Source organism: Acanthisitta chloris, unplaced genomic scaffold, assembly GCF_000695815.1.
Source record: "Acanthisitta chloris isolate BGI_N310 unplaced genomic scaffold, ASM69581v1 scaffold23312, whole genome shotgun sequence".
In the NCBI taxonomy this organism is placed as follows: Eukaryota; Metazoa; Chordata; class Aves; order Passeriformes; family Acanthisittidae; genus Acanthisitta; species Acanthisitta chloris.
In genome coordinates, this window is record NW_008660238.1 from 4726 (window position 1) to 31539 (window position 26814).

The 26814-nt window shown below is 45.6% G+C and overlaps 1 protein-coding gene across 1 annotated transcript in view; it reads left to right on the plus strand.

Moving 5' to 3' along the window:
• RANBP10 (RAN binding protein 10) overlaps window positions 1-25271 on the plus strand; it is a gene marked incomplete at its 5' end in the record, with an annotated part of 29598 nt that extends 4327 nt beyond the window's left edge. Inside the window, 10 exons of the mRNA XM_009069756.1 lie at window positions 3377-3399; window positions 9644-9828; window positions 13671-13783; window positions 16168-16276; window positions 17225-17373; window positions 19341-19536; window positions 20813-20937; window positions 21785-21930; window positions 22421-22532; window positions 24570-25271. Coding sequence (XP_009068004.1) covers window positions 3377-3399; window positions 9644-9828; window positions 13671-13783; window positions 16168-16276; window positions 17225-17373; window positions 19341-19536; window positions 20813-20937; window positions 21785-21930; window positions 22421-22532; window positions 24570-24700 — 1289 coding nt within the window. The remainder of the gene's footprint in view (window positions 1-3376; window positions 3400-9643; window positions 9829-13670; window positions 13784-16167; window positions 16277-17224; window positions 17374-19340; window positions 19537-20812; window positions 20938-21784; window positions 21931-22420; window positions 22533-24569) is intronic.
• Window positions 25272-26814: the final 1543 nt, after the last annotated feature.

The window sequence follows — 26814 nt, forward strand, 5'->3', positions numbered from 1 at the left end:
TCCAGCAGTACTGCTTATGCATTCTGTGGATCACAGTTACCTAAACAGATGCTGCAGGAGTACCCTGTCATATAGCAATGGAGTGCTATGGCTAATCACCCAAATGTGTATTGTCTTGTGCAAATTGAATTCTGAAAAGTCTTGTGAAGAAAATGGCCAACCTTGATGCAGACAGGAGAAGTGTTCTGGGTGGAGAGTAGAAATGGACTAGAAGGTCCATGAGTATGTTGTGTGCATGGGGATGTGTATGAGTGTGTGTTAGTCATGGGAACATGGAAGTCCTTTGATTAGTTGGCAGGTGAAGGTGTCGATCACACTGTCCCCAGCACTGAACCTTCATTTAACACCTTTATGTCACTGCCTTGATCACGTTAACATCGTGGACTTGGAGAGGCTCTTCACACACTCACTCTTGCTTCCTGACCTCTTGAGCTTCCGGTTATTATGTCTTTAAATTTATGCAGGTTGTTATTTTAAATAGGATCCAGGCTTTGGAGGTGATGCAGAGAAAGAATTCAGTTCACATTCAACTGCCTAGTTCAAGCTGTGATTATTTCAGTGTCAGCTGTTGACTTTGCTGGATGCAGATGTGTGGCAGTGCAGACACAGGATGAGCTCTAACCAGTCATGTTTATGCAACAGATTGAGTATTGTACACATAAAGCCTTTTATTGGTCTTAGTTACACAACAGAAGGTGTAAAACATAATTTGTGTTACTGTAAAGGTAATGTAGTAAGTTTATCTATAGAATAATTTTCATCGACCTTCATTCAGAAGGTCATACATCCAATGCCCTTCTGAAGGCAGGTCCAACTAGATCGTGTTACTCAGACACTGGTCAAGTTTTTACTGTCTCCAAGAACAGAAATCACCCAGGGGGCTTTTCTGGTCCCCAATTCAGTGTTTGACCACATCCATACAGAATTTTTCTAGTCAGAATGTACCACGTTGCAGCTTGTCTCTGTTGCCTCCTGTCTCCTGCCACCATGCATCTCTGAGAAAAGTCTTTTCTATACCCTTCCATATGGTAGCTGAGGCAGCAGTGTCTGCCCTAATGTTTTTAAGATTGAACAACATCTTTTTTCTTAGCTTCTCTTTGTCTTCCTGGCCTCTGCTGGATTCACTCCAATCTCACTGGCTGTCTTGTGTTTTGAGGACCCCAAAAGTGGACATGATACCCTAAGTGTAGACTCACAAGTGTTGGATGAGAAGGGAAAAATCCACTCCTTTAACCTGCACTCTCACTGATGCTGCTCACTAATACAGCTTACTAACACAGCCCAGCTCTACTCTCACTAATACAGCTCAGGATGTGGTTAATCTCCTTTGCTGCAGGGACCCACCACTGGCTCCTGCTCTACTTGTTGTCCAGCAGGACCCTGAATCCTTTCCTGCAGATCTGCTTTCTCTCCAGTCAGCCCCAGCCTGTCCTATGTTCTGGGAGTATTACAACCTGGTGGCAGGGCTCTTCAGTTGCTTTTGTTCAGCTCTGGGAGGTTTGTGCTGGATCATTTCTCCAGCTGCAGCAGTGTGCCCTCCAGCCTATTGTCCACTCTCCTCTGGTGACATCTGTGAGCACATGCTGTCCCATCATCCAGGTCATTAGGAAAGACATTAAACTGCATTGGCCCTGCCATCGATCCCTGAGGGACAGCGCTTGGACTTTGAGCTGCTGATCACAACCCTTCGATCCTGACAGTCCAGCCAACTTTCCACCCACCTTGTAGTCCACTCAAAACCCATATGCTTATCCATGTGCTGGATGCAGCTTCCAGCCATACAACTACACAAACTGAGCCACCTTTGGCTCCAGGTGATGCTGGGGGCAGAGGAGGACTCCAGTGGACAGCAGGCTCAAGGATACTGGCCTCATTCTGGTGTAAGGGTAGAAACAGCCTTTCATCCAGCTGAGCAAAACAATTGCAAAATGAAAGACAGGTTTGTGTGAGGAACAATATTTGGGCAACGTGAGGAGGGTAGAGAAATGCTTACTGAACATTTTTCTCAACCAGGTATTCAGCATCACCTGCAGACACAACTTTTGGTTGGGTTGTAGAGAGGGTGCTCTGCAAGATCCAAACTGCCAGGATGTTAATTTAACTTTATTGGCTGTATATTTAGTAAAATATTCAGGATGTTTTTCCTGAACATTTGATTTTGGATCTGTGCTGTTTTAATAGTAATCATTTGTTTCCTATGTTGACTCCTAAAACTGGTTTAAATTACCATTTCAGGCTGATCTGGTAATGTTACTTTGCAGCTCTGGGTTAAAACTAGTCCTACCATTAAAAGCAGAGGGTGCTGTGCTATTGCTTCTGCAGTGCCTTTGGTGCCAGGCAGAAGGAAATGGCTGTGTGTGGAGAGGTGGGACATGTCTGAGAACTGGGTGTACTGGTGTGGGACCAGCCTGCCTCCGGCTGGGGTTAGAAAGCATTCTTGGGAGCACACGTGGGATAAGACTGCAGCTTCCAGGCTGACTTCTGGAATATTAGCTGGAAGTACGGATTTAGCTCAGCCTGGTGAGGTGAGCAGGGCATGGCAGCTGTGTCCCAGTGCTGTTGGTGCGGGTGACCTGTGGGTCAGAGCTGCTGTAGCTGGCTGATCATGTCACTGCTGCTGCCTGGCTGCTGGATCACCCAGAGCAGATGGAGGGGCACCCTCCTTTGGAGCAGTAACTGCCATCTAAACCAGATGCAGAGCTGTGCCTGGGGTGCCTGGCCATAGCTGACTGAGTGTTGTCTCTAGCCAAAACTTCATTAGCCATCCTAAGCAACGGCTGCCTCAGCTTAAATGCCTCTTTTCTGGCATGCCAAATGTAACTAAAAAGGGAAGGCGTACACTTTTTTCCCATCCCTTATATCTGGAACTGTAGCAGCAGAGTTGAGGATGAAGTTGTTCTTTGCACAGTGTTTCTCAGGTGCTCCTGGCTGCAGCTTGGCCCTCTTGCAGGGCTGTTCCCCAGCTGTAATGCAGTGTCAAATGTTCATCCCTGTGTCTCTGGCTGGTAAGAAGAACTAGTTACAGCCTAAACCAAAGCAATGTTACACTAAAACTCTGTGTCTGAAGCCGAAGTGAGTCTTGAAAACTTCCTCCTTCATAGTAACAGAGGGAGAAGCAAAGGAAAGAGGAGCTGCTTTTAGAAAATCAGATTTTTGGGAGAGATGTCAGAAACATTTAGGCTTTTCCCTGAACCTTTCTCCAGACGTAAAACCTCACAGAGAAGGGGACTGGGGAAGGAAGCTACTTGTAAATGCATCAGGTGTTGAAATGCAAGGATTCATTGCAATGCATTAACATTTTGTAGCATGTTAAGGATATAGGCAAGCAGGGAAAAAATCCTTTGTCTTTTTAATTCTAATATTTTTCCCCCCACAGGTATAGCCTTTACAGACCTCCCTGTAAGTACACCTATTTTCAGTATTTTAACTAAGGATGCAAACAGAAGGGAGGGGGAAGAGTGTGGGGGTGTGATTTTTTTTCTGTTTGATGCCCTGTTAAAAAAAACACATGGTAACACACATTACTGAGTGATGTGGATGCTCCTTTTTCTGAAACTTCATAATCCTGTGACTGGGTTTGTGGGCTACTCACATACCTCCTCTCATCCCTCACCACCTCTAAGAACATGTTGCTCCTTCTCCTGGAATTGAAGCGAGGATTCAAACTTCATTACAGGTCTTCTAAATGCAGCTTTGACCATGAGGAGTATCCATGCAAAGTTATAGAGTAGCTTCTCATGTCCTGTGATCAGAGAGCCCTAAAATGCCTAATGTTATTTTTCTTGACTTCTTCCTCTCGTCCAGGTTTTGCAGCCATGGTGGAGTTTTTCACTTCCCACAGTGTGGTTAAGGAAGGGTATTTCTGAGAATGAGGTCAGGTTTAGCCTCCTGTAGTGTGTGTGTGTGTGCTCATTGCACAGGTTTTTGACAAGCCCTTGCCCATAACTGGCTTGTGGAATTGCTGGAGGAATGTATTTGGGGCTGATTGTTACTCCTCTGGTTCACCAGCCCTGACACTGAGCTACTCTTGAGTGCAGTGACACCCACTGAGTTACACCAGGCATTTGGTTTCACCACCGTCTAGTCAGGTCTTAGAAAAGCACAACTTTCACAGTGGGTCATGAACAACAAGATGTTCCCTCTTTCTCAGGCCCAAGTGTTCCTGCACAAGGAGGAGGTGTTAAGAAGATAAAACCAGATCACTCATACAGCAATACATCCCCTGCATCCATCTCTCTCGTACATAGAACTTCTTGTCCCTCAGGTTGCACTCCTGTCTTTATACTTAATAAGCCCAAATTAATTTCCTCTGAAGAATTTCTTAGTGTCTGTAGCTTCTTTAGGCCTCCAAATGAATCAGTATTCTTGGCTGACTCCTCCCTTGTGTGGAAAAAGTTTGCTTCTCTTTGTTCTGTACCTCCTGCCAAAAAGTCTATTTTGCTCCTCCAGTTTTTGTATTGTGAGAAATAATGACATGTACTCCCTGTTCACTTTCCCAATGGAATCTAGGGCTTTACAGATCTCTCCCATGTCCCATCCACTGCCTGTGCTGAGGGACATTCCAGTTACTTGATTTGCCTTTTCACATCAGCTGTCAATACAGCTTTTTTTGTTTGTTCCTAGGCTCTTTGAACTTAGTAACATTGCAGTGTGTTCTAAACCAGAACTCCTTGTTTGGGTTGTTTCATAGGAGTTTGTTCACTTGGTCCAGGTGCAGTTCATTAAAATAAAAAAGTATTTTGCAAATTCATGAAGATTAACCATTTGGAGTGAGGTCTGGTGACAACCTTGCATCTATAGCAAGAAGATGCTTCTGTGATATACCCCTTGGTTTTTTGGTATTTGTTCTCCCTCTAGATAGAGATTTTTTTTTAGGAGTCACAGGAATACCATATTCCTTCTAACTTTTTCATGGCTTTGTCTTCTCATTTGGCTAAACTTCTCTTTCTGCAACAGGAGCAGCCTCCATGTTGGGATAGATAAAGAATGGATGTTTGGGCTCTTGTCAGTCAAAAATAGCTGTCCAACACACATACCACTGCTCTGTCACTTACAGCTCAGGTGTTGCCACAGAGCTCTGCAGGACAGATTTGGGAGGATGAAATTCCTTGTCCTTCTTAGCTTAACTTGCAGACTGTTGATCCTGGAGTGCACAGTGAGCTGAGGTTTACATTTTATGTGCACTTGTAGGCTGTTCACCCCACACTGAGTGTCTGTCAGGGGTAGGGGATGAGTAGCTGGAGAAGCAGATCAGACAGAAGGACTGTTGCAGCAGTGAGGTCTTGCAGTGCTGCTGAGATTAAATTCAAAACCCTCCTGAGCCTAAGGCATCTCCCTGTCCTGCTGCTCCTTGATCTGGCCAGATCATACTTACAGGATCTCATGGTTGTTTGTCTGTGTGTCCTGTGCAGAGGAGATGTTTTAATGTGAAACTGAAAGACCACCTGATCAGGTGAGTTATGGGATTAGCTATTCAGATGCCTTTTGGCAGAGTCTCCAGTGGTTAAATGATGTCTCTGTGCCTTTTACCAGAGAGTTTGCTGAGCTGTTTTCTGTGGAAATCCCCTTCTGGCTTTTACAGCAGCAGCTAATCCATGACACTGTTTTTCTGGGCCAGGAAGGAGAACAGCTGATGCCCTGTAGGTCTCCTGCTATTGAGAATTATCCTTCATGAGATAATTCCTCTTTAAAAAGAGGACAAGAGAAGCTTGACTGGGTCATATTACCCTTAACTGTGGATGTGAGCAAGGATGAGAGACTTCTGCCTCTGTGTGGATTTTGGATGTTCCTCTCCATATGCTAAATGGCTCAGCTGCTGTGCAGACAGCTTCATCCTAAGGATGCCATCATTCCCTTTTCCAGTATCCTTCCCTTGGGTTACTGCCTTCTTCCTTCACCCTTGCAGATATCAAAGTATTCCATGTCCTTTTCTGGCCCTCTTTGCTCCCTTGGTCAATGGATTCTGGATTGTTCTAAACAGCTAAGGTTACTGCCTTTTCTGAAGAAGGAGATGCCGAACTCTAGACAGACTTTTCATGTAATGACATTTGTCAGATTGTAGAAGTCTTGAGGTGATAGGGAATTTGAAAATTGATACAACTGGCAGGTGGTATTTTTCATTTATTATAGCACTGTGACCCAGGATCAAACACAATTTCCAGTCTTTGTAAGGTAAAGAAAACATCCATCATAGGAAAGAGATGGAATGTAACCTGTGTTCTTCACCTGCTAAAGCAGCAGTCTGAAAATTTAGCTGCAAATAGGAGTGGGAACAGCAAACTTACCTGAGTGACCTTTGAAGTGCACTAGTTTGAGCAGCTCCACATGGATTTTTTGGCTGTGGGTCTGATCCATAGCTTGTTTCTGACTCCCTGTGGGGGGCTGTAGGTGAGAGATTTTCCTTGTGTCACAGCCCATGGGATGTTGAAGCTGACTGGTAACACACATCAGTGAGGACCTTGACCAGTAAGCCCCATTGCTTCTATGCTTTTTAAGCTTACATAGCTTTTAGGGTTGGCATGTCAGTGAGATTACACAAGGAATTAATCTAGAAATCATTTTCTTGAAGTGCTCGTTGTGAAATTCCCCTTTCTGAGGCAAATGGTGAAGACAATATTTTGCAATATGCACAACATTAGGAAGTTGAAATAGATACTCTAAGTTGAAAACCAGAGAGTGACACACAGTGAAACATTTTCTTCAGCTGGTTTCAGTTTCCTCTGAAGGGTGTTTGCATTTGTACAAAAATACAGTGATGGGAAAAAACACATTTTGGCTTAGCACAGGCTGAAGTTAATACCAAAATAACTGTGTGCAAATAGAAATGAATTCCCCCAGAGGGAGTTTCCCCTTTTTTACCAATTTAAGTCAATGCTTAGGCCTAACCCTCTTATTTAGACAAGCCTGTGTCAGGTCTATCCTGCCTGGAGGTTTGCTGAAACAATAGGAACTGTAAAAAAAGCAGAATATGGAAGAGCCCAGTGTGAGATTGCAGGAGTGCAAAGGGACAAGGGGGTTAAAAAAGAGGGCAAGATGAATGAGGGGGTTGTGAGCAACTGGCCACCAACAAATGTCATGGGGAAGGTGTGCCTAAAGAACTTGGTGGGAGCAGAATCTGCCTGGTCTGTGGGCTCTGGGATCATGTCTCCCTGCATCTGGCAAGGTGCTGGAGACACATGTAGTTCCCAACAGTTGCTAAACAGAGAGAAGACATCCCACATGTGAAAAATGGAGTTTTAACTTCAGGATGGTTTGAGAGAAGTTGAGAGTAAGCAGCTTCCCCTCAAAGACAAACATAGCCCAAAGTGGCTGAAAACTACATTGTGTGTTGTAAATTGGGGTTTTCTTACTTCTAACTTCCAGGTGTTTTGAGTGTCTGTTTCCTAGTTTTGGAAGTCCTTGGGTTCATGATACTAAAATGTTAATAAAAAAGTCTGCAGTATGAACTGCGGAAAAGATCTGCTCCCTCAGTAGAGATATTTCTTTGTCAGCCAGTTTTGAAAGAGTGAAGGGACTAACTTTCAATACAGCACTTTTCCTGTGCTAGCATTTGTATCATGCTGTGTTTTCTTTGCACATCTCTAACCTAGTGACTTCCTTGGTGTGAGAACAGGAAAGGAGGAGGTGTGCAATGATGCAGTCATCCTGATTTCTGTTTTCAATTTCCAGCCAGTATTTATAGATTCATTTTTCCTTTGTTTTTTGAGATTTGAAAATTTCAAAGGTAAAGCAGGTTGGTCAAGACCTTATCCAGTTGAATTTTGAAAAATCTCCAAGAACAGAGATGCCATAGTCTCTATGGGAATCTATTCCAGTCTTAAGTCATCCTTAGAAGGAAAAATTTCTTCCTTATTGTCCCATCAGAGTATTCCTGACTGCAGCTTGTGCCCATTGCTCTATCACTGACCACCTTTGAGAGGAATCTGTCCCCATCTGTTTTATCAACTCCCTCTTGGGAGTGGAAGACTTGCAGTTAAATTTTCCCTTTTGCCTCTCTTCTCCAAGCTAATGCCCTCAGCCTCTCCTTGTATGCCATGCACTCCAGCCCTCTGACCATCTTAGCAGGACTCTGCTGTATCCCATTTCTGACTCTTTCTTGTCCTGGGGATGTGGATGAGGAGTCAGGGAACTGAGTACGTACTGCAGGTGTAGCCATGCCAGTGAAAGCAGAGGAGCCATCCCTTCCCCCTACCTGCTGGCTCCATTTCTGCCAATGTGATTAAGATTAGGCTGAGTTCTGCCTCATAACAATCTTAATACTTTTAGTAAAAAGTGAAATCCACAACTACAGTAGGTCTCAAGTAACGATTTATGACATTGGCAATGTCTCGGGTCTCTGCAACAGGGAAGAATTAGTTGAACAGGTTTTCCAACTAATTACAGGAAAGCCCATATCCCTTGTTACAGAAGGGGAGATAATCATCCCAGCTTTCTGATTTGACCTAAGGAGAGAGGTCTGCTCCTCCACTGATCTAATATCTAGCATGGGTTCAGCCCTGAGCGAGACACCACAACCAGGCATGTTCCAGACTCCTATTTCCCTACGCGTATCCGTGTGCCTTGCCTGGTGTCTGGTTTCTGGCAGTGTCAGTCTCCAGTGTGTTAGAGTGAAGTGAAAAAAACCCAACACCAAACCGTTCATGAGTGGCATGAGAGAGATTTCTTCCCAAACCCTGCAGGCTCTCAGCAGATGCTCTGAGGCAGAGGATTAGTGAAGATTATTTTCTGTTGCCGACAGAAAAGTAATTTGTGCCTCAGAAAAGTAATGTGACAGCGCATGGAACATGCTCTTGAAAAATGTGATCCAGAGTGATGAGAACCAGTCACCCCTGGACCTTTTCTTATGCTGTTTATCTTTTCCCCACATTTAAGTGGCTCAGGGATTCAATTCATATCCATGTAGCCTGAATTCAGAGAACTTCTGGACAGACTTTGACCACCTATTTTGAATTAGATCAGTTTTAGAAGCTGAATTGTTGGCTGAATTTTAGAGGTGTTTTCATGGTGATAACCTTTTTCTTTTCCCCATGTTCTGGCAGTGTGTCAGAGCTTCCATTTGGATCCATAGGCTTGTTCTTAAAATGAAATTCGTCTGTCAGTAGTGTAATTTCTTCTGTGGACAGCTTGGGATCTTGGGATCATCAAAGACCTAACCTCAGAGCTGCACCTCTGTCCATGGCCTTTTCATCAGAGATGTAAAATACTCAGATAACAACTTCGAGACAATTAGAGTTCAATTGAAACAGCAGAGAACACGTAGATCTGTTGATATGATATCCCTTTATGATGATGATGATTTTTTTTAACATTTAATTTAATTTTTAATTATTTTCTACTGACTCTTGAACTTTGGTGGAAATTGCAGAAAACGAAGCCAGGAAGCATCCATCCACAGACAACAGTCACAGTCTCAGTCACAGGCTGCTGGGGCATTGAGCCCTTTGTTCTGGTTTTATGCCATTACTTCATAACTGCACCATCAGTCACAAGGTTCCTTGAGAAGCACCTAAAGGGCTGTTGTCTCTTCCTACTCCAGTATGTTTTTGTCAGTTTAAAAGCAGCACTTTTGCCTTACCAAACCATGTAACCAGAACCAATAGGAGAAAGCTGTGTTTAATACAGGTTTCTTTTTCTTCCTTCCCAGTCAAATCTCTACCCCACAGTGGGTCTCCAGACTCCAGGAGAGATCGTGGATGCCAACTTTGGGCAGCAGCCCTTCGTGTTCGACATTGAGGACTACATGAGGGAGTGGAGAGCGAAGATCCAGAGCACCATTAAGCGGTTTCCCATAGGAGACAGACTAGGCGAGTGGCAAGCCATGCTGCAGAAGTAAGTCACTGCTCTGGGGTTCAGCTGCTTCCATTTTGTTAGGCTTTAAGTGCTGGTTTATGCTCTCTTATGGCAAAAGTTGCCAGTCAGTGTATTTTGCTCAAATTGTTTTACTCTCTGTTTTGTTGTTTAAAGTCTTTCCTGTGTAGATTGCTGCTGTTTCAAATGTAAAAGATATGGGAGAAGTTTTCAGCCAAAGACTGCATGAAAGCTTGTAGGAATGGAAGAACGTACATTTTGAGGTGATGCACTGAGGGAAGGGGAGGGGAGAGGACACCATAAAAGCTCTAACATAGGAGAAAAGCCAGTGTGTAAGTCAGCTGAATTCAGAAATGAAAGAGCAAGAAATAGCCTAAAACAAAGGCTTTCAAACCTAACTAAAAGCACAGTTATGGCACTTTGTAAATTTATAAATATTGAATTCAATTCCCATTGCAAAAAGGATTGAGTGGAACTTGATGGGAACAATTGACAAGAGTTGTCAGAGGTCAGGAGTATCTTCTGCCTGAAGAAAGACAGAGTTGACTAAGGCTCCACAGCTTGGAAACAGGTAACTGGGGGAGGTGAGTTATAGTTGTCTGTCAGTCATGTGCACCATGAAGAGCATGACTAGAAAGTGATCATTCACTGTTCTGCAAAACACGAGATTTAGAGAAAAAAGCACCTTTTGGCTTAAAAACAAAATAGGGTTTTTTTCACTGAATATATGAAACCGTGTGACGTGCTGCTGCAGGAGATTGTGGTGGTTTAAGTATAAGTGGATTTTAAAAGATACACATTTCAGTATTCACAGTAATTCATGGACAGTGATTCCACAGTTGTATCTTCAACTCCCAAGTCTATGACTGTTGCTTCTATCTCATTCCTTATATCACTGATTACAGATAGTGTTTCACCTTTTTATTACATTCTTTCCCTGAACACCTGATACTGGTCACTGTCATCCGGGAGACTCAGGTGCAGCAGTGATCATGTCCATGTGATCATTATTGCATTCTGCTAATCTTGTGTTTAGTTACTTGCAGATAATTCAGGGCAACCAGCAAAACCTTTGAAAGGCAACTAGCAGAAGCTAATAATAATAAGAAGAATAACGATAATAATATCATCATCTTTCTTCAAGAAAATAAGGAGCAGGAGGCCTGACAGCGAGTTTGTAGGACCTGTAGAGTATTAGTAGCAAAAGAGACTTTGGGAGAGATAAGAATATCCATTTGAATTCTTTGCCTTTGTGTGCAGCAATCAGATAGATTGTCATGCTGGGATGCTTCTTTGTGAGGGTCTTGGCAGAGGGTGTGTCTGGGATTGAAGTCTCTGTCAGATAAGCACTGGAAGAAAGAGGAGAAAGTCTCTGGGATCAGTTATTTACCCAGAGTCCTAATGGGACTCAAGGAGAAAACAGGTGAGCTTGTGGCTGTGGAACAAAGTTTCTCTCCAAACTGCCTTGGATCAAGAGAAGGGGAGGATGGTGTGTATGTGCCCTGTTTCATGAAGGGTTTCAGGAGAGACTCAAGCAGCAATGGGCTGAGAGAACCTTGATTTTCAACTTGGACAGATCTGTGGAAGCACTGACTAAAGGGTAGATGACTGGGCATCTGGAGAAATTGGATGTGGGTTTTATAAAGAGGAGCCATCAGACATGTGGTCATTGTTCTTGGGCTGCTGTCTCTGTCTTGGATGTCCAAAAGACTTTTGAGAAGTGCCTTTACTGAAAACTAAGCAGGGACTGAACAGCCAGAGGCTGAGGGCATGTGTCCATTGTGTATTATAAGTTGAGTAAAGGAGAGAAAAGGTGGAAAAGGACCTGGGGTTGCTACTTGACAGCCGCTGGACATGATCCAGCAGTGTGCTCATGTGGCCAAGAATGCCAATGACATCCTGGCTTGTGTCAGCAGTAGTGTGGTCAGCAGGACCAGAGCAGTGACCATCCCCTGGTACAGGGCACTGATGAGGCACCTCAAATCCTGGGTTCAGTTTTGGGCCCCTTAAAACAAGAAGGACATTGAGGGGCTGGAGCATGTCCAGAGAAGGCCAGCAGAGCTGGGGAAGGGTCTGAAGCACAAGCTGGATGAGGAGCAGCTGGGGGTGTTCAGCCTGGCGAAAAGGAGGCTTGGGAGGACGTTATTGGTCTCTGCAGATCCCTGACAGGAGGTTGTAGCCAGGTGGGGATCAGCCTCTTCTCTCAGGTAACAAGTGACACGACAAGAGGAAACAGCCTCAAGTTTCATCATGAAAGGTTTAGATTGAACTCAGGAAGAATTCCTGCACTGAAAGGGTGGTCAGATGTTGGAACAGGTTGCCCGGAGAAGTGGTGGAGCCACCATTCCTGGAAGTGTTCAAGAAGTGACTGGATGTGGTGCTTAGTGCTGTGGTTTAGTTGGCACGGTGTTCGGTCAAAGGCTGGACTCAGTCTTGGAGGTCTTTTCCAACCTTAATGAGTCTCTTATTCTGTGATCTTTGAACATAAAAGCACCTGCATTGGATGAGAGCACTGGTCTGTCAGCCTTAATTTTATGACTATGTTAATAGGTTCCTGCAGCACTGGAGTGTTTTTTCCTTTCCCTAATAAAATGACCTTTTTTTGCCACCCCAGTATCTAGCTGAGTATTTAGCCATGTTGGACCTTTCCTTTTATCACACCATAGCACTTTCTTTGAGAGGTTTTGCTGAAAGGCTCTGTATAATACAACTAAGTATACTGCAAAAGTATCCCTTTTTTTGCCTGCTTCCAGACTCCTTTCAAATACGGGACCAAGTTAGAGAGCCATGACCTCCCTTCTCAAGATTTGTTGATTCTGCTGCAGTAGGACTCATTTATCCCTGTATTTGTTCCTTGTACTCTCCAAAATTGTTTCTTCTGATGTGCATGGTGGAGGTGTCAGGGTCACTGCTCTGGAGTTCCTTTTGTAGAGTTCCTTGGGCAGAAGCACTTGGATTTAAAACAGCTTCTAAAAAAATTACACACCTGCTTACAATGTTACACCTAAGAAGTATTGCTGACCCATAGAATACCTCTTCTCTACTGAAAGTAACCAAGGTGAATGTGTGCTTTGGGCTGTGGCTTGTTCAGGTCAAAGCCAACTTCGTCATGAGAAGGCTATCTTTAGAAGCTTTGAAATCCTGTGATGGCTTTTAATGTTTTGTTAAAATCCAGTGAGCATTGACATTTACTTGCCATGTCCTGGGAAGGCACAAGTGTGTTAGAAATGGTCTGTTCAGAAAGGTGTTTTTGTTGTGTTTTCTGACTGTGGTATTACCTCCTCCCCCCAATATTTTTTGAAAAGGCAACTTCAAAATGTGTTAGTGTTTTTAAAATCAATGCTGACAGTCACCAGATTAAACTATCTGAATGGGTAGAGTTCATAAGGAAATTTAATTAGTAAAGATATTATTGCTGGCAAAACAAGGGATGGAAGAAATTCAGGGGCAGAATCTTTTCTTTTTTTCTTTTAGATCTACTTGAAAGCCACGAACCTCTCTGAGGTTCAGATTTATGTCTGTATGGGATGTCACTGGCAGTAGCACAGTAAGGAGCCCTTGCAAGTTTCCCTTGGACAGCAGTCATTAAATAAATACATACTGTATATGCATTAAGAGTCTTAATATTTTAATTTTTCCCCTCTGTAAGGTGAATTTAGAGCCTCCCTCCTGTTTGCTGAGCACCAGGTGCCTGTCATGTAATTTACACTATTTGGATCCAGAAGTAGGACCCTGATTATGTCCTAAGCCAGCTGAGTTTGTCGCTGAAATGGCAACTTCTGTTGTGTTGATTTCTTTTCTCCAGTGTGACAACCCTGTTTCACCAATGTCTATTCATCTCTTTGTGTTTTCTTATTTTCTAGTATGGTTTCATCGTATTTGGTTCATCATGGGTACTGCTCAACAGCAACTGCCTTTGCCAGAGTCACAGATACCACAATCCAGGAAGAACAGACCTCAATAAAGAATAGACAAAGTAAGTCTCTCAGGGAGTCATTCCCAAAGTGTGGCACATTGGCCACGTATTCCCTTCAGGACTCTGCAGAGGAGTGAAGTGCTGTGGAAGTAGGAAGGTCACTCCATGACAGTACAAAGCTGTCCACAGCACACTGCTGAGAGTGGGTCAGTAGAGCTTGGGAGCAACTGCTGGGAGCACTTTTCCATCATCGCCGCGTTCCCTCTACACTCTGCCATCTTTGCCTGAAGTACTGCCCTGTACTGCAGTTACTTTGCTTGTCTGCTCTGCTTGATTTTTACCTGAACTGAGGTCACTGTGCAGCAGAGATCCCCTTGGATTTGAGTACTTCACTGCAGGCTGTCACAGCAGGGGCAGCCCCATGGTCACAGGGACCCACATATATCCATCTAGCTTGACATGACTACAGCTCGCAGGGTTAAGGGCTCTTCCAATCCTTCTGCCCATTTTGTCTTTGGGCAGTTTTTTGCATACTGAGGGTTTTGCAAATTCACAGCCAACATGTTTAGCTCTCACTAGGTGAAAAGTTTGGTATCTGTGCCTGTTTTGGTTACTGCTATTTCCTCCCAGGTGGCTCATCTTTCAGTTGGTAAGGCAGACTGTGCTTTTGGTTCCTGCAGAACGAGACTTTGCAGCCTTCTCCTGCTGACCCTTTTTTTTCAGCTTTTCTATTCACAGGCTCAGACTGCAGAGTAGCAGAACATTGGTGTGTTTTCTGCATTCTCCTGACTGTTGAATGCAGGCTACATCCCACCCTTCCCTTTGTGAACAGTTTCTCGTATGACTGTTACGTATCAGGAGCATTGTGCCCCTTTGTAGCTCACTCTCCATACATTGCATGTGCTTAGCCAGCATTCAGGTTCATTTGGGGACTCTGCTTTTAAATAACTTGTAGTTGCTGCCTGTTAGTGCTGATGGGCTTTGTGCTTTCCAGGTCATGCATTATGTAACTGACCCCAGCCAGTGTTCTGGCTGCTGTGGGTTTAACTGGCAAAGCCTTGAGGGAGGCATGCGAGACAGTGCAGTCTTGTCTGTCTGAGGACAGGTGACAGGCAGATGGAGGGAGGGAATACAGAGCTCTGAAGTTGGGGCTTAAATAAAAGGTGTGAGGAAAACACAGATGGGAAAACAAAAAGAGGGGAAAATATAAAGGGCAGAGACATCCCTGAGAGGCAAAGCAGAGAGCTGTCAGAAGCAGCGAGACACGAGAACGGACGTACAAGCGAGAAACAGAGAGTGAAATGAGAGCTCTCCCGTTGGTGTGAGAGCCATGGCTTTGGCTCCAGCTTTCAGCTGTAACAACAAGCAAATAGACACTGAGAAGTGGGAGCCAAGACAAGTCATTGCAGTTTGTTACTGGGATTGTTAATGAGGATTTACCGGGCTGGGTTTCCAAGTGCTCCTGACTTGCAAAAACAGACTGTTTTGATGTCAGGGCCTCTGCTTGCAAAGCACCTCACAGGCCATTCAGAACCTTCCCTCTGTTGGTTATAAGTAGTGATGGAAAAATAATGCAGTTTTAAACATTTTGGTTTTATCTCGAAGTACACTCAAGGAAAAAATAAAATGCGAATCTCTGTAGAGCAGCAGCTTCTCTGAGCATTCAAGGATGGGATCTTAAGTTAAGCCTTGCACTTGTGTCTTCTGACTCAGTGAAGGAACATACATGGGACATGGACACCCAGCAAGATGGTTAGCTTCTGCCTTGTGTCTTTGTGGCTCCTAGAAGCTCATTGAGCTGTTTATAATTTAGTCAGTAGCTGATTCTTGGAGCTAGTTTGGCTCAATGCAGGCCAAGCTCAGGTTACTTCTGTGGGAATACCTTGAGGCTGACCTGCAGGAGCCCAGTTTTGTTGGCCTAATTACTTCTGCTCAGAGGTAGGGATATTGAGGAAACAGTACTGTGCTGTGGTGTAAGTCCACAGACCTTCAAGAATACTCCACTTACCTGATCCTTAGGTATACATACTCTTCCAAGCATGAACCAGACAAAGGACATAATGTGAGGGTGACCTAGGGACTTCCCCTCTGAAACTGTCATTTCACCCTCCTTGTTTCCATCCGGCTGGAGTGTCCTGCTTTCTTTTCCATTGCTGCAGAGCTCTGTGACTAAAGGACTAAAGTCTTAGAGCACCCCATCCCAGCTCACCTACTTCATCCTTCAGATCCTTCTACTCTTGGTGGGTTTTTGCTACTAACAGATCCTCCCTCATTTTCACTGAGTTTTTCTCACCCTAATCCATAATAAACCAAACATGGTCCCCACTTCTCCCTAGCCCTTGTGCAAGGTGGCAGTGGTGAGCTGGGTGGTATATATGAGACAGCTCTTCTGGCTGTTCCTGGGAGCTGGGCCTGTGTGTCACTAGGTCTTCTCTTGCTTTCAGGAATACAGAAGCTAGTATTAGCAGGCAGAGTGGGAGAGGCTATAGAAGCCACCCAGCAACTCTATCCTGGCCTCCTAGAACATAACCCCAACCTGCTCTTCATGTTAAAGTAAGTATGAATAGCTTTATGCTCCCTAATGCTGAAATGTGTAGGTGAAGTTGAGAAGAGGCTCTCCAGCCATCCAGTCTGGATAGTGCTCTGAATTGAGAACCCTTTGGGAGCAGGTGACAGAGGACATAGGCTCAGTCCTTTGCACAGTGCTTGTAGCAATGTAGAAGTAGCCCTTTTGTTGCTGCCCGGACCCAGTATGGCTTTGCCTCGTGAGGTCCGGCGGAGGTGGGTGAATTTGAGCTCTGCTGACTGCCAGAAACTCTTTCACAGGTGATCTTTACTTGTCTTGTGGAGAACTTGCATCACTAGAGCAGTGGTTGTCACTGTGAAGGTTCCTAGAAAAGCAGATGTATGGAAAAGGCTGTCTGGGGTAGAGACTAAAGGAAACAGTGTCCCAGTGCTCCCAGCTGTACAGAGTGGCTCTTCCCAGCCTTCTGAGACATATGAGGACAATTCCCAGTAAAGCGAAGTGAAGAGCTGTCCTCACTGTCACTGTGCATGCTTTACTCTTCCTTCTCTATTTTCCATTGGCCACCAGTACTTTTTAAGTTGATAAAATAGTGAAGGAATAATGATGTTTCATAGATATAGTATATTCTCCCTGAAAGAAAACCTTCACAATTGAATTTTGGAGTTCCTGCAGAGGAGGTGGAGATAAAAGCTGTATAGGAACAGTTTCTTTTTAGCACAGTGGAATTAAACTTGCTTTGTGGGAATGTCTCGACATTCATTAGCATCAAAGTTGCTGTTTCTGAACTCCTTCCTCCTATAACATTATCAGAGCACTCACAATGCAAAGGTGCCAAGGAATCTGAAATGTCTTTTTGAAAGCAAAGGAATTTAACTCCTTTGCAGTTTCTAGGACTCAGGCCCTGAGGAAGCCTCAGTGCAGAGCATCCCAGCTGTCACGCACCCTTTCCTCCTTGTTGCCTCCTATGAACTCAGGTGTCGGCAGTTCGTGGAGATGGTGAATGGCACAGACAGTGAAGTGCGATGTTTCAGTGCTCGCAGCCCCAGGTCCCAGGACAGCTACCCCGGGTCCCCCAGCCTAAGTCCTAGACATGGATCAAGCAACTCACACATTCACAGTACTGGTAAGTGCGTTCTCTGTGTCCCCAAGTGAGAACAGCAGATGTTGAAGTGGTTGTGTATGACATTACCTGCTACTTTCTGTATGTTACTCTATGAAATGCTCCCTTCCTTTCTGATACCTGGCTGAGGGGACATACTGTAGCATGTGTGTCTCTATACTGTTGCAGAATTGGTTTTGTGTTAGCTGATTTCCACAATTCTGCAGAGCAGGTTTTTTCAGAGCAAAGAAGCTTTTGAAGGCAGCATTTTACTGCAGCCACTAGTGACTGTTTCACTGATGGAGTGGTGAGGGGAGGTTGGAAAGCAAAGCCTGTGTTCTGTACCTTGGAGTCTGCAAAATAATTGTTTTCCAGTAAGAACTGAGCAGAAGCTGCACTGCCAACTGAGCCAAAGGTCAGGGGGATGCTTTGCCTGAGAGCTTCTCCCTACCCCATGGACTTTACCTTACAAACTCTAAACAAGTGAGAAGGGAACAGTTCTGTTCTGGCTAAACCTGTCTCTGGAGCATCAGCTCTTTGGAGTCTGGGAAATTAAACAGTAGAATTTGGAGTGGAAAGTACAAGGTAAACCAGGACACCTAAATATGGTCCCTTTGTAATTACTGACTACGGCTTTGGAGATGGAGTGGGCCAGGAAGAATGACCTGCAGAACCCCTGAAAACAGGCTGAGCTTCACTTCACTGAGCTGTGACCTGCTCACAGCTGAGTGTGTTTTGCTTGGAACTCCCAGTACTGTGTGTGACAAACTGTGGACAGGCAAATACTGAAGGAAATCCTTTCCATTAAAGACAATGACGAATACCTCCAAGCTGTCACTCACCTTTGCAAGTCAGTGTTTTTGTTTTCTTCTGTTGCATTGTGAGAAGCCCTGGGTGTGTTTCTCTGACTAGTCAGAATGATCCCATCAGTCCATAAAAGCTCTTGGTACTATGCATTTTCAACTGCGAGGTGCCTACATCTGCAACTGCAATGCAAGGCAGCATTCCTATATATTTGTCTCTATGCATGGACATCACCTTGCATAGTTCTCTCTGTCAGACCTTGTGCTTTCAAAATAGTGGTCATTCCATCAAAGCATGTTTCAAAGATGATGCAGAACTGTTTTGCAGTCTACTGCATCTTCGTCATTAAAACACAAACCAGCTCATTGTTTGAATATTTGTGGTGCTGTGATAAAAACCAGAAATAATTCTCTCTCTGTAAACATAATTGTGGAATCAGCTGATCAATTTGGATACATCACCATCACTTCTGGAGGAACAGCCATGCCAGGTCACTTCATTTAGCCAAGATCTTGTGATCAATATTGGTTGCCTAAGGAAGAATATATGAAGAAAACAAGCCCTTTATGAGGTTTTTCCAAAATATTCTTTGAGCCTCTAATGATTTGCAGTTGTCTTGGTATTAAATAGCCCCTGTCAGTTTTGAATTGATGTAAAACTTGTAGTAATGAACAAACATTTGTGTCCTGTGTCAGTGAGTTCTGCAGCTTGATGTACACCTTTTGTGGGGGAGCAGATGAGATTTCAGGCCTAACTCTCCTTTCAGTGGTTTCTGCTCCTCTGAACAAGGAGGGTTAGCTTGTGCTTATGTAGGGGATTGTTGTTATTTGCTGAGTGTTGTGCAAATCAAGTACATGCCTAACTTAAGATGGGTTGTGGAAAGCCTGGGAAGTTCTGCTTTCAACAGTTTCTTTACTCGTGAGCTGTTTCTGCCAGTCTCTTATTTACAGCCCGTTTTTAGAACTTCCTGAAGCTCAGATGTTGCCTGTGAGCAGTGATGTTCCTTCCATATTCATTTGTGTTTTCTTTAAAATCCATTGCATGTAAGAATGATGAACCATAATTAAGATCTGCAGCCTTACTTTGCTTTCTTTCTTTGGGGCCTGCTCTCTTGCTAAATTGTTGACTTCACAACAGAGTGATATTGTGAGTTTGGTCTCATTTTTCCCTTTCTTCTTGACTTTCAGGAGCAGATAGTCCAACCTGTAGCAATGGAGTCATGTCCACAAAAAGCAAACAGAGTCATAGTAAATACCCAACCCTGAGTTCATCATCTTCATCTTCCTCCTCCTCTTCCCCCTCATCTGTGAACTACTCTGAGTCCAATTCTACAGATTCTACCAAATCTCAGCAGCACAGTAGTACGAGTAACCAAGAAACCAGGTATTTTTTTCCTTTTTAGATACCTGAGGGAGGGTGGGATGGTGAGAGAGGCCTCAGTCTGCTTTCTGAGGAGCCAGAAGGGTATCTGTCCTGTCCTTTTGAACAATAGATTAACTCTTCATTATCTACAAGGTCACAGCTATTCCCAGCAAACACAAGCCTGTTCCAGTTTCCCTGCTCTGGCACAGGCTTGGAGGCTCATCTCATAAGGATTATTATGATCCTCTTGCTTCAGACACTAAGGTGCCCCATGACACTGATGCCACTGGAGCCCAATGTGATAGTTTGCCTGGAAGCTCTCCCACTGAGCTTGGTGTTATTTCTGCTGCCTCAGCCAGTCAGTGGCTGCTGCTGAGCAGCTTCTCTGCCCTAGCTCAGTGCATTGCCCTCTTGTGTAATTTTCCTGGGCTACCTCTACCTGTTCCTTCCAGGTGAGCCTCTGAATCAGCAGTAATTTGTTCCATGCTGTGACAGCAGGTCAGATGAGACAGCCTCCCTTCTCCCAGAAGCTGTGGGTGATTCAGCAGAGCAGTACAGTCACTACTGCATTTGCTGAAGTGTGGTACATTAGTGAACCATGGTGAGAATTGATCTTCCTTTGGGCTCACTCTCCACACAGGTGTTGCAGGGCTGTTTGAGGCCCAACTGGAGCAGAGGGTGTCCTTGTGATCAGTAGAATCTCTTGGTAATTGCAGCTGACACTCATCCTCTGAGTGCTGCACTGAGCACAGCTTGCAGGGCAGTTAGTAGTCTTAATCATGAACCTCTTGTTCAGACTTCAGTTTACTAGAATCACTTGATAATGCTGGATTCATGATCCTTTTGTAAAATGTAGAGCCCGAGTCCCAACAATATTTTCTCTTAATTGCAGTTAATCAGCAGTTAAGTCAACAGTCTCAGCCTGCTGTCTTGAACATTTAAGTGTCCACTCTTTGCAAGTGCTGAGGGCTTACCATAGCCAAGGTTCCCCTCCTGTGCAGTCTATTAGTTGTTGTCTGGCTGTTGTTTGCTGTCCCTGGTCTGGCTGCTCCCTGAAGGGAAAGTGCTCTGCACCTGGAATTATAACAGGCACTTTCAGAACAGAAACCTGTTCCATAAATTGTCTTCAGAAGCAACAGTATTTGCTACACTGACTTAGACCATCTGGCTCCCTGTAGTCCAGCTGGCACATTTCCTGGTCTGCTGGCCATTGCTGGGCATCATCTGGCACCTGAGCACTTAATTTCTTCCCTTTCTAATTTAGACATCTGACCTTTCTTCCCTCCTTTCACCTCAGTGACAGCGAGATGGAAATGGAGGCTGAGCACTACCCCAACGGAGTCCTGGAAAACTCATCCACCAGAATAATGAATGGCACCTACAAACATGAAGAGATCCTGCAGACAGATGAATCCAGCATGGGTATGGCCTCAAAGGCAGGAGGAGTAAAGGGAAATAGAGCAGGAATCAAGAATTAAAACTGGGTTTGGATTGTGGGGAACAAAAGCATATACGTTGGGCTTCTTTCCCCACCCAGTGAATGAAATTCTCATGAGGAAAACGAATCTGTCCTGGAACTGAAATAGGTTTGGCTTTTTGTGGTCTCACAGCAGTGCTGGTGATGCTGTAGAGCAGGGAAAGCAACAGGAGTCAGATGTCCGTTCATCGCTGGTTATGAATCCAACTCAGAGCAGTCCTGGCAGAAGTGCCAGCTGGGGAGCTGAGCTGAGCTGTGCCAGGCTGGCTGATGCCCAGCTGCAGAGCGGCCTCTGCACAGCTGGTCAGCTACAACTGTCTTGTTTGTGGGTGCTCTAGCCAGGAGGGAGAAGATGAATTTGCTCCAGTACCTCTGAAACTGGTGGTTCCTCCAGTTACAGTGGGTCTTGTGGCCACCTGAGACTAGGACACTGGTGGTGTTAGCATCTCTGAAAGTCTTCTGAGTTCAGGATTTGTTAGACCAGTACACAGGAAAGGGTAACACAGCTGGAGTTTCAAGCTCCCAGGATTTTATTAGGAGACTTGATTTCTAGCTTGTCCTCAGGCATTAAGCAAACTGAACTCATATCGTCCCTGTTCCTAGCAGGCACTATGAAAAACCCACTACTGGCTGTTCTAGTGTAGGGATTACAGAAAGCTTCCACTGGGATAAACTTAGAGTAGGGAGCAGCTACTGCTCCAGAAGGGAAGGATTTTATGGCTATTATTACACAGAGTGGGCAGTGGTGGGGAATGAAAGATGATTGTTCCTTCTCCACTGTCTTTCCTCCAGAAGACAGCTGTCCCCAGAGGCAGCTCTGCGGAGGGAACCACGCTGCCACGGAGAGAATGATCCAGTTTGGACGGGAGCTGCAGATGCTGAGCGAGCAGCTTTGCAGAGAATATGGGAAGAACACCATACACAAAAAGATGCTTCAGGTAAGCCTGGGCCTTGTGCTGCGTTGCAGCAGTTCTCTGGGCCAGAACTGGGGTTGTAGGTTCCCTCGCAGACCACTGGGTAGTCCCCACTTCTGCATCTGCTGAGGAAGAGGGGGCCTGCATGGGGATCAGAGGTCAAAACGTGAATGCAGAACATCTACACTCAACTCTCAGCACAGGAGAGGAGAAATACAGCTCCCACCTGCATTCCTGGAGCAACTGCATGCCCTTCTTCTCTCCAGGTGACACTCTACCTGCCTTCCTGTGCTGGTTCCCCTGCCAGGTGGAGGGGGCACCCTCTTTAATCCACTGTCTTGATGGCCCAGTGTGGTCCCTTGCTGCCAAGAAGAAAAGGGCCCTTTCTTTTCAGGAGGTAGGCACCTGTCACCGTGGCGATGGCAGGAGGTGCCCCGGCTGACGGACTTGATGGTTTTCCTGTGTGTGTGCAGCCATGCCTGACCTTACTGTGCCTTTCTGTTCTCTCACACAGGATGCATTTAGCTTGTTAGCTTACTCAGACCCTTGGAACTGCCCCGTTGGTCAACAGCTGGACCCGATCCAGAGGGAACCTGTGTGTGCTGCTCTTAATAGTGCTATATTGGGTAAGATCTGGTTCCTATGGGAGCATTCCCCCTGGACATACCTGCTCTCAAGGGCTGTCCTGTGGTGGACAAGCCTACAAGTGTTAGGGAAAGTTCAGGAATGCTTGTGTTTAGCTTTCACCTCTCTCTGTTGCTGGGACTGTCAGGTCAGTGATGCAGGGTGGGAGGGAAGCCTGCAGAGAACAGATCCTCCTGATCTGCTCGTCTTTTGGCTCCCTTCCCTGCATCTTCCTCAATGCTGCTTCCAAGGATACTCTTTAGGATTTTCCTTCTCTGCTTATGGAAGAAGCTAAGATCTCTTTGATGCATTTCTTGCCCCTCTTACTTCATGCTCTGAACCCACCTGAATCATTTTGTGGGCATTACCAGGACTCTTTACCTTGCTGTGTGGGTTGGCAGAGTTCAGTCCTGGCGTCATCCTACTTTCTGTGAGGGAATGCAGTTGCTCTGTTGCAGCATGTCATAAGTGAAGCCATTTTCCATAGTATTGGCTGTAAGGCAGAGGGGAACTGTAATTCCAGTTGCCTTTGACCTCATGCTGAACATACAGAGTTGAATGCAGGCAGTTTATCTTCCCTTCAAGCATTGCTTCTGCATGTTCCCATCATGTGCTGTGCCTGCTAGAGCCCAGAGAGTCTGGCTGCTTGCAGGACTGTGGGAATTGGTCAAGCCCTGTTGCTCCTTCCCTTATGGTCTTAACTGTGCTGAGAGATCCTCTCTGTGCACAGATCTGGTTATAGGTTGGTTTTCTCCAGCTAGCAGAACAGCTTTCCTTTTTATGATGAGGTTTGCTCTTTGTGTCAGCAGGATGGATCATGGTTGGATCCAGTTATGAGCAATCTGTTGCCTTCCTCTGGGTCCTCAGAGCTAAATGTTTATGCCTGTTCTTCCATTTTCCTTAGACAAGCATGTTCTGTGGCCCAATAGCTTGCTGTTGTTTGCTCCCCTATCTTGAACCTGGTGTGGTAAATGCAGTGGCCTTCCATGGTGGAAGTCTTGTGCTGCCATCAGGGAGTTACTGTGTCATTACTGATACTAATGAGGTTTTGGCCTGCCACCAGTCTGCAGGAAAGGGATTAATTCATTCTAGGCAGGGCCCTTGATCCTGTCACCAGACCATGCCCATGCTGTGTCACTGCTCAGGTAACTTCACTCTCCGGTCTGGGTTAGCTCAGTTCATCCACAGCAGCCAAACACTGTCCCTGGAGAGCTTCTCTGTCTCAGAAGCCCATGTTTGGCTCCTGTGCACAGTGTGGCTCACTGTGCCCAATTTCCTAGGGCATCTGTGCATCTCACATTGTGCCAGAAGATTTAGAGATTGGCTTCCAGGGGAAGGAACAGCTTGATGGACAGTCCCATGAGGTTCTGTCTGAGTAAAGGAACAAAATTACATGTTTTGGGAAGGTGCTTGAGGAGCATTGGACAACTTGCTGAGGGATGACACCAGGGAGACATGAAAGATGGTGCCTTGGAACATGCTTCATCACACAGGTCACAAGACACCAAGACACCTTGTCTAGCTCAGCTGAGGGTTTCCTCTTGCTTGCACAACTAATGTGGAGCTGGAAAGGTGCAGTGATGAGTGAGTGAGTTTGTCAGTGGCTTGGGCTGCTGTGTGCACAAGTGGGAGAGATGGAGAGACTGCCTCTCACTTTGTGCCACTTTCTCCTGCCTTTCCTTATTCTTCCATGCTTTAATCTCTCATGCTTTGAGGGTTTTCTGGCAGACAGCAGCAGCAGGAGCTTCAGTGCCTTTTTCTTGCTCTGGTCACTACAGCAGCACTTTCTCAAGGGCCCTGCTGAGCTGTGGTCCTGTGTAGGACATGTCATGGGTTGTGGGGTGTGTGGAGGAGCAGCAGTACAGCCAGTGGTACTGAAAGGAGTAGCTCCTTCCTGCCAGAGCCAGCAGCTTCTGCCAGGGATGCAGGGCTTGTTGCCCAGGTGGGACTGAGAGGGACCTGAGTGCAGGTGAGCCAGCACACCTGCACACACAGCCAGGACAGCTCTTCTAAACAGATTTCTTTCTCTGCCCCCACAGAATCTCAGAACCTGCCAAAGCAGCCCCCGCTGATGCTTGCCCTGGGCCAGGCCTCGGAGTGTTTGCGGCTCATGGCTCGCGTGGGCTTGGGCTCCTGCTCCTTTGCCAGAGTAGACGACTATTTGCACTAGCCACCAGAGCAAGATGGAGTTGACATCGTTGAGTGCTGCCCTTCACCCTCCGTTGCTGCCACTCTGCACCACCATCTCGTTCGATAGCCTGACCTCCCTGCCACAGACACCCCCTCCAGCACACACACACACACACCCCAACACACACACTGCCTGTGAAAGGATTGAGTGAGTCCCTCACTGTGTGGCTATTCCTGACCCCAGGAACGACTGGCAGATCTTACCTGTCTCCCTGCCACTGCTGCGGCTCCAGCGGCACTCAGTATCTCGCTGGTTATTCTCATGTAGCGCCTTCTGATGTAGGGGTTTCTCTTTGTTTTGATTTGAGTTGTTTCTCATGGTTCCACCGATATTTTATCTGGAGAGTTTTGCTGAGCTGGTTTATGCCGATTCACTGAGGAAGCTCATCAAGTTGGTGACAGCTTGTTCTTCCCTTCTCCCTCCATCGTGCACATACAGCATCATCTTGTGTGCTAGTTATCTGAACTCTTCTCACAGTGGCAGTTCAGAGGGTTTTTTTTATTTTATTTTATTTGAATCATGTTTATTAAAAAGGTCTCTTCCACCTCCACAAAGTCATTGATGTATTTATTGCCCACAGGCTCAGTCCCAGCCATACCCATCCTACAGCCCCACAGGAGACCTGGTGAGGTAGGTCCTGTCATGCACTAGTGATGGGAATTTGAGGAGCTTGGTCCTTCATGATGTCTCTCTTAGAGCACAAGGCTCTCCTCAAACTTGGCTTTGTGAGTGGAAAGAGAAAAAAAAATTAGTGGTTGTGCTGTAGAAGCATCTCCCAGCCCTGAGAAAAGGAGTTAAATCCAGCTCTCACAGCAGCTGGAGGGACATGAGTATGAATATGAAGTCATCTGCCTCTGCATGGGTAGAAGCAGGTCGTGTGAGCCTGCCAGAAACATCCATGGGTGCTGCCCTGATGGGCTAACAGTCTGTTGCTAAATAACAAATCTCCCTTTTTCTCTGTGTGGGAAGGCCCTGTTTCTAAGACTCAGTAATGATAGTGTTTTCTGCCCCCTCAGCCATGTAACACTGATCTAAATATGAGCCTTTCTAAATTTTGGAAGTGTCTTGAGAAACCTGTGCTGAGCTGTACTCCCCCTCACAGGTGGAAGATGCTGAGATCAGGTTGTGGGTTGGGGTCAGTACCAGCTTTGTCAGGCCTGAGCAGTTCAGGAGGGAGCAGCAATGTTTCTTTAAGGATTACTAAGAAAATAATTTTAAGTTTCAGACCAGAGACCAGCAAGGATCTGTGGCTGAGTAACCTCCAAGTAAGATGGACTAATGTGTCCGTGCTGAAGTGTGTATCAGGCCCAGGGAATCGAGTGCTACCAGGCATTCAAACCACCTGTCTGTGAGTGCTTCTGAGTGTGTACTGTTACCTGGTGAGGCTGCATGGCAGGACCTGTGCTTTGCATCCTCTGCTGTATCATTAGGAGATGGCAGGTTCAACCTTGCTGCACAGGAGTTGTACTTCTGTACCTAATGAATTCTAGGTCAGTAGCTCTGAGGAGGACCCAGAGGAGCTCAAACTGAACATGAATTTTACTGCTGTTCATGATTTATTTTTATTTTGAAGGGCCAATGGAATGAACAGGTTGTGTTGAGGTTTGCCCTTAAAGTGGAGGTTAGCCCAGACTTCAAGCAGCAAGAGTTTGTGTGCCCCTTAGAAGGGAAGATGGTGTGTGACTGCTGAGCTTTAAGGATTTTCTGCATTTGCAGGCTGGATTTGCAGCTGGCACATGAGGTCTGAAATCAAGGCAGAGCAGGGGGCAGGTGCCACCTGCACTGCAAAAGATGACTGTGGCAGTGAATGTGCAGATGGTGTTGGAGGTGGTTGGGAAGGGTGTCCCTACCTTTCAGTGAAGGTGTACAGAGTGTAGAGGCAGTGCTAGAGCCATGGTGGCTTAAGCAAACAGGCAAAAGAAGGTTTAAAGATGGAGGAGATACTTTTACCAGATAACTCATATAGCTGAAAAAAGCAGAGGGAGCTCTGCATACCACAGCATTTCTTCTAGGGACACAGGGGCAGAGGGCTCCAGTAAGCAGAATTTAGCTTGCAAGTCTGGGGCTTCTCTGTCAGTTCTGGGTGTGTCTGA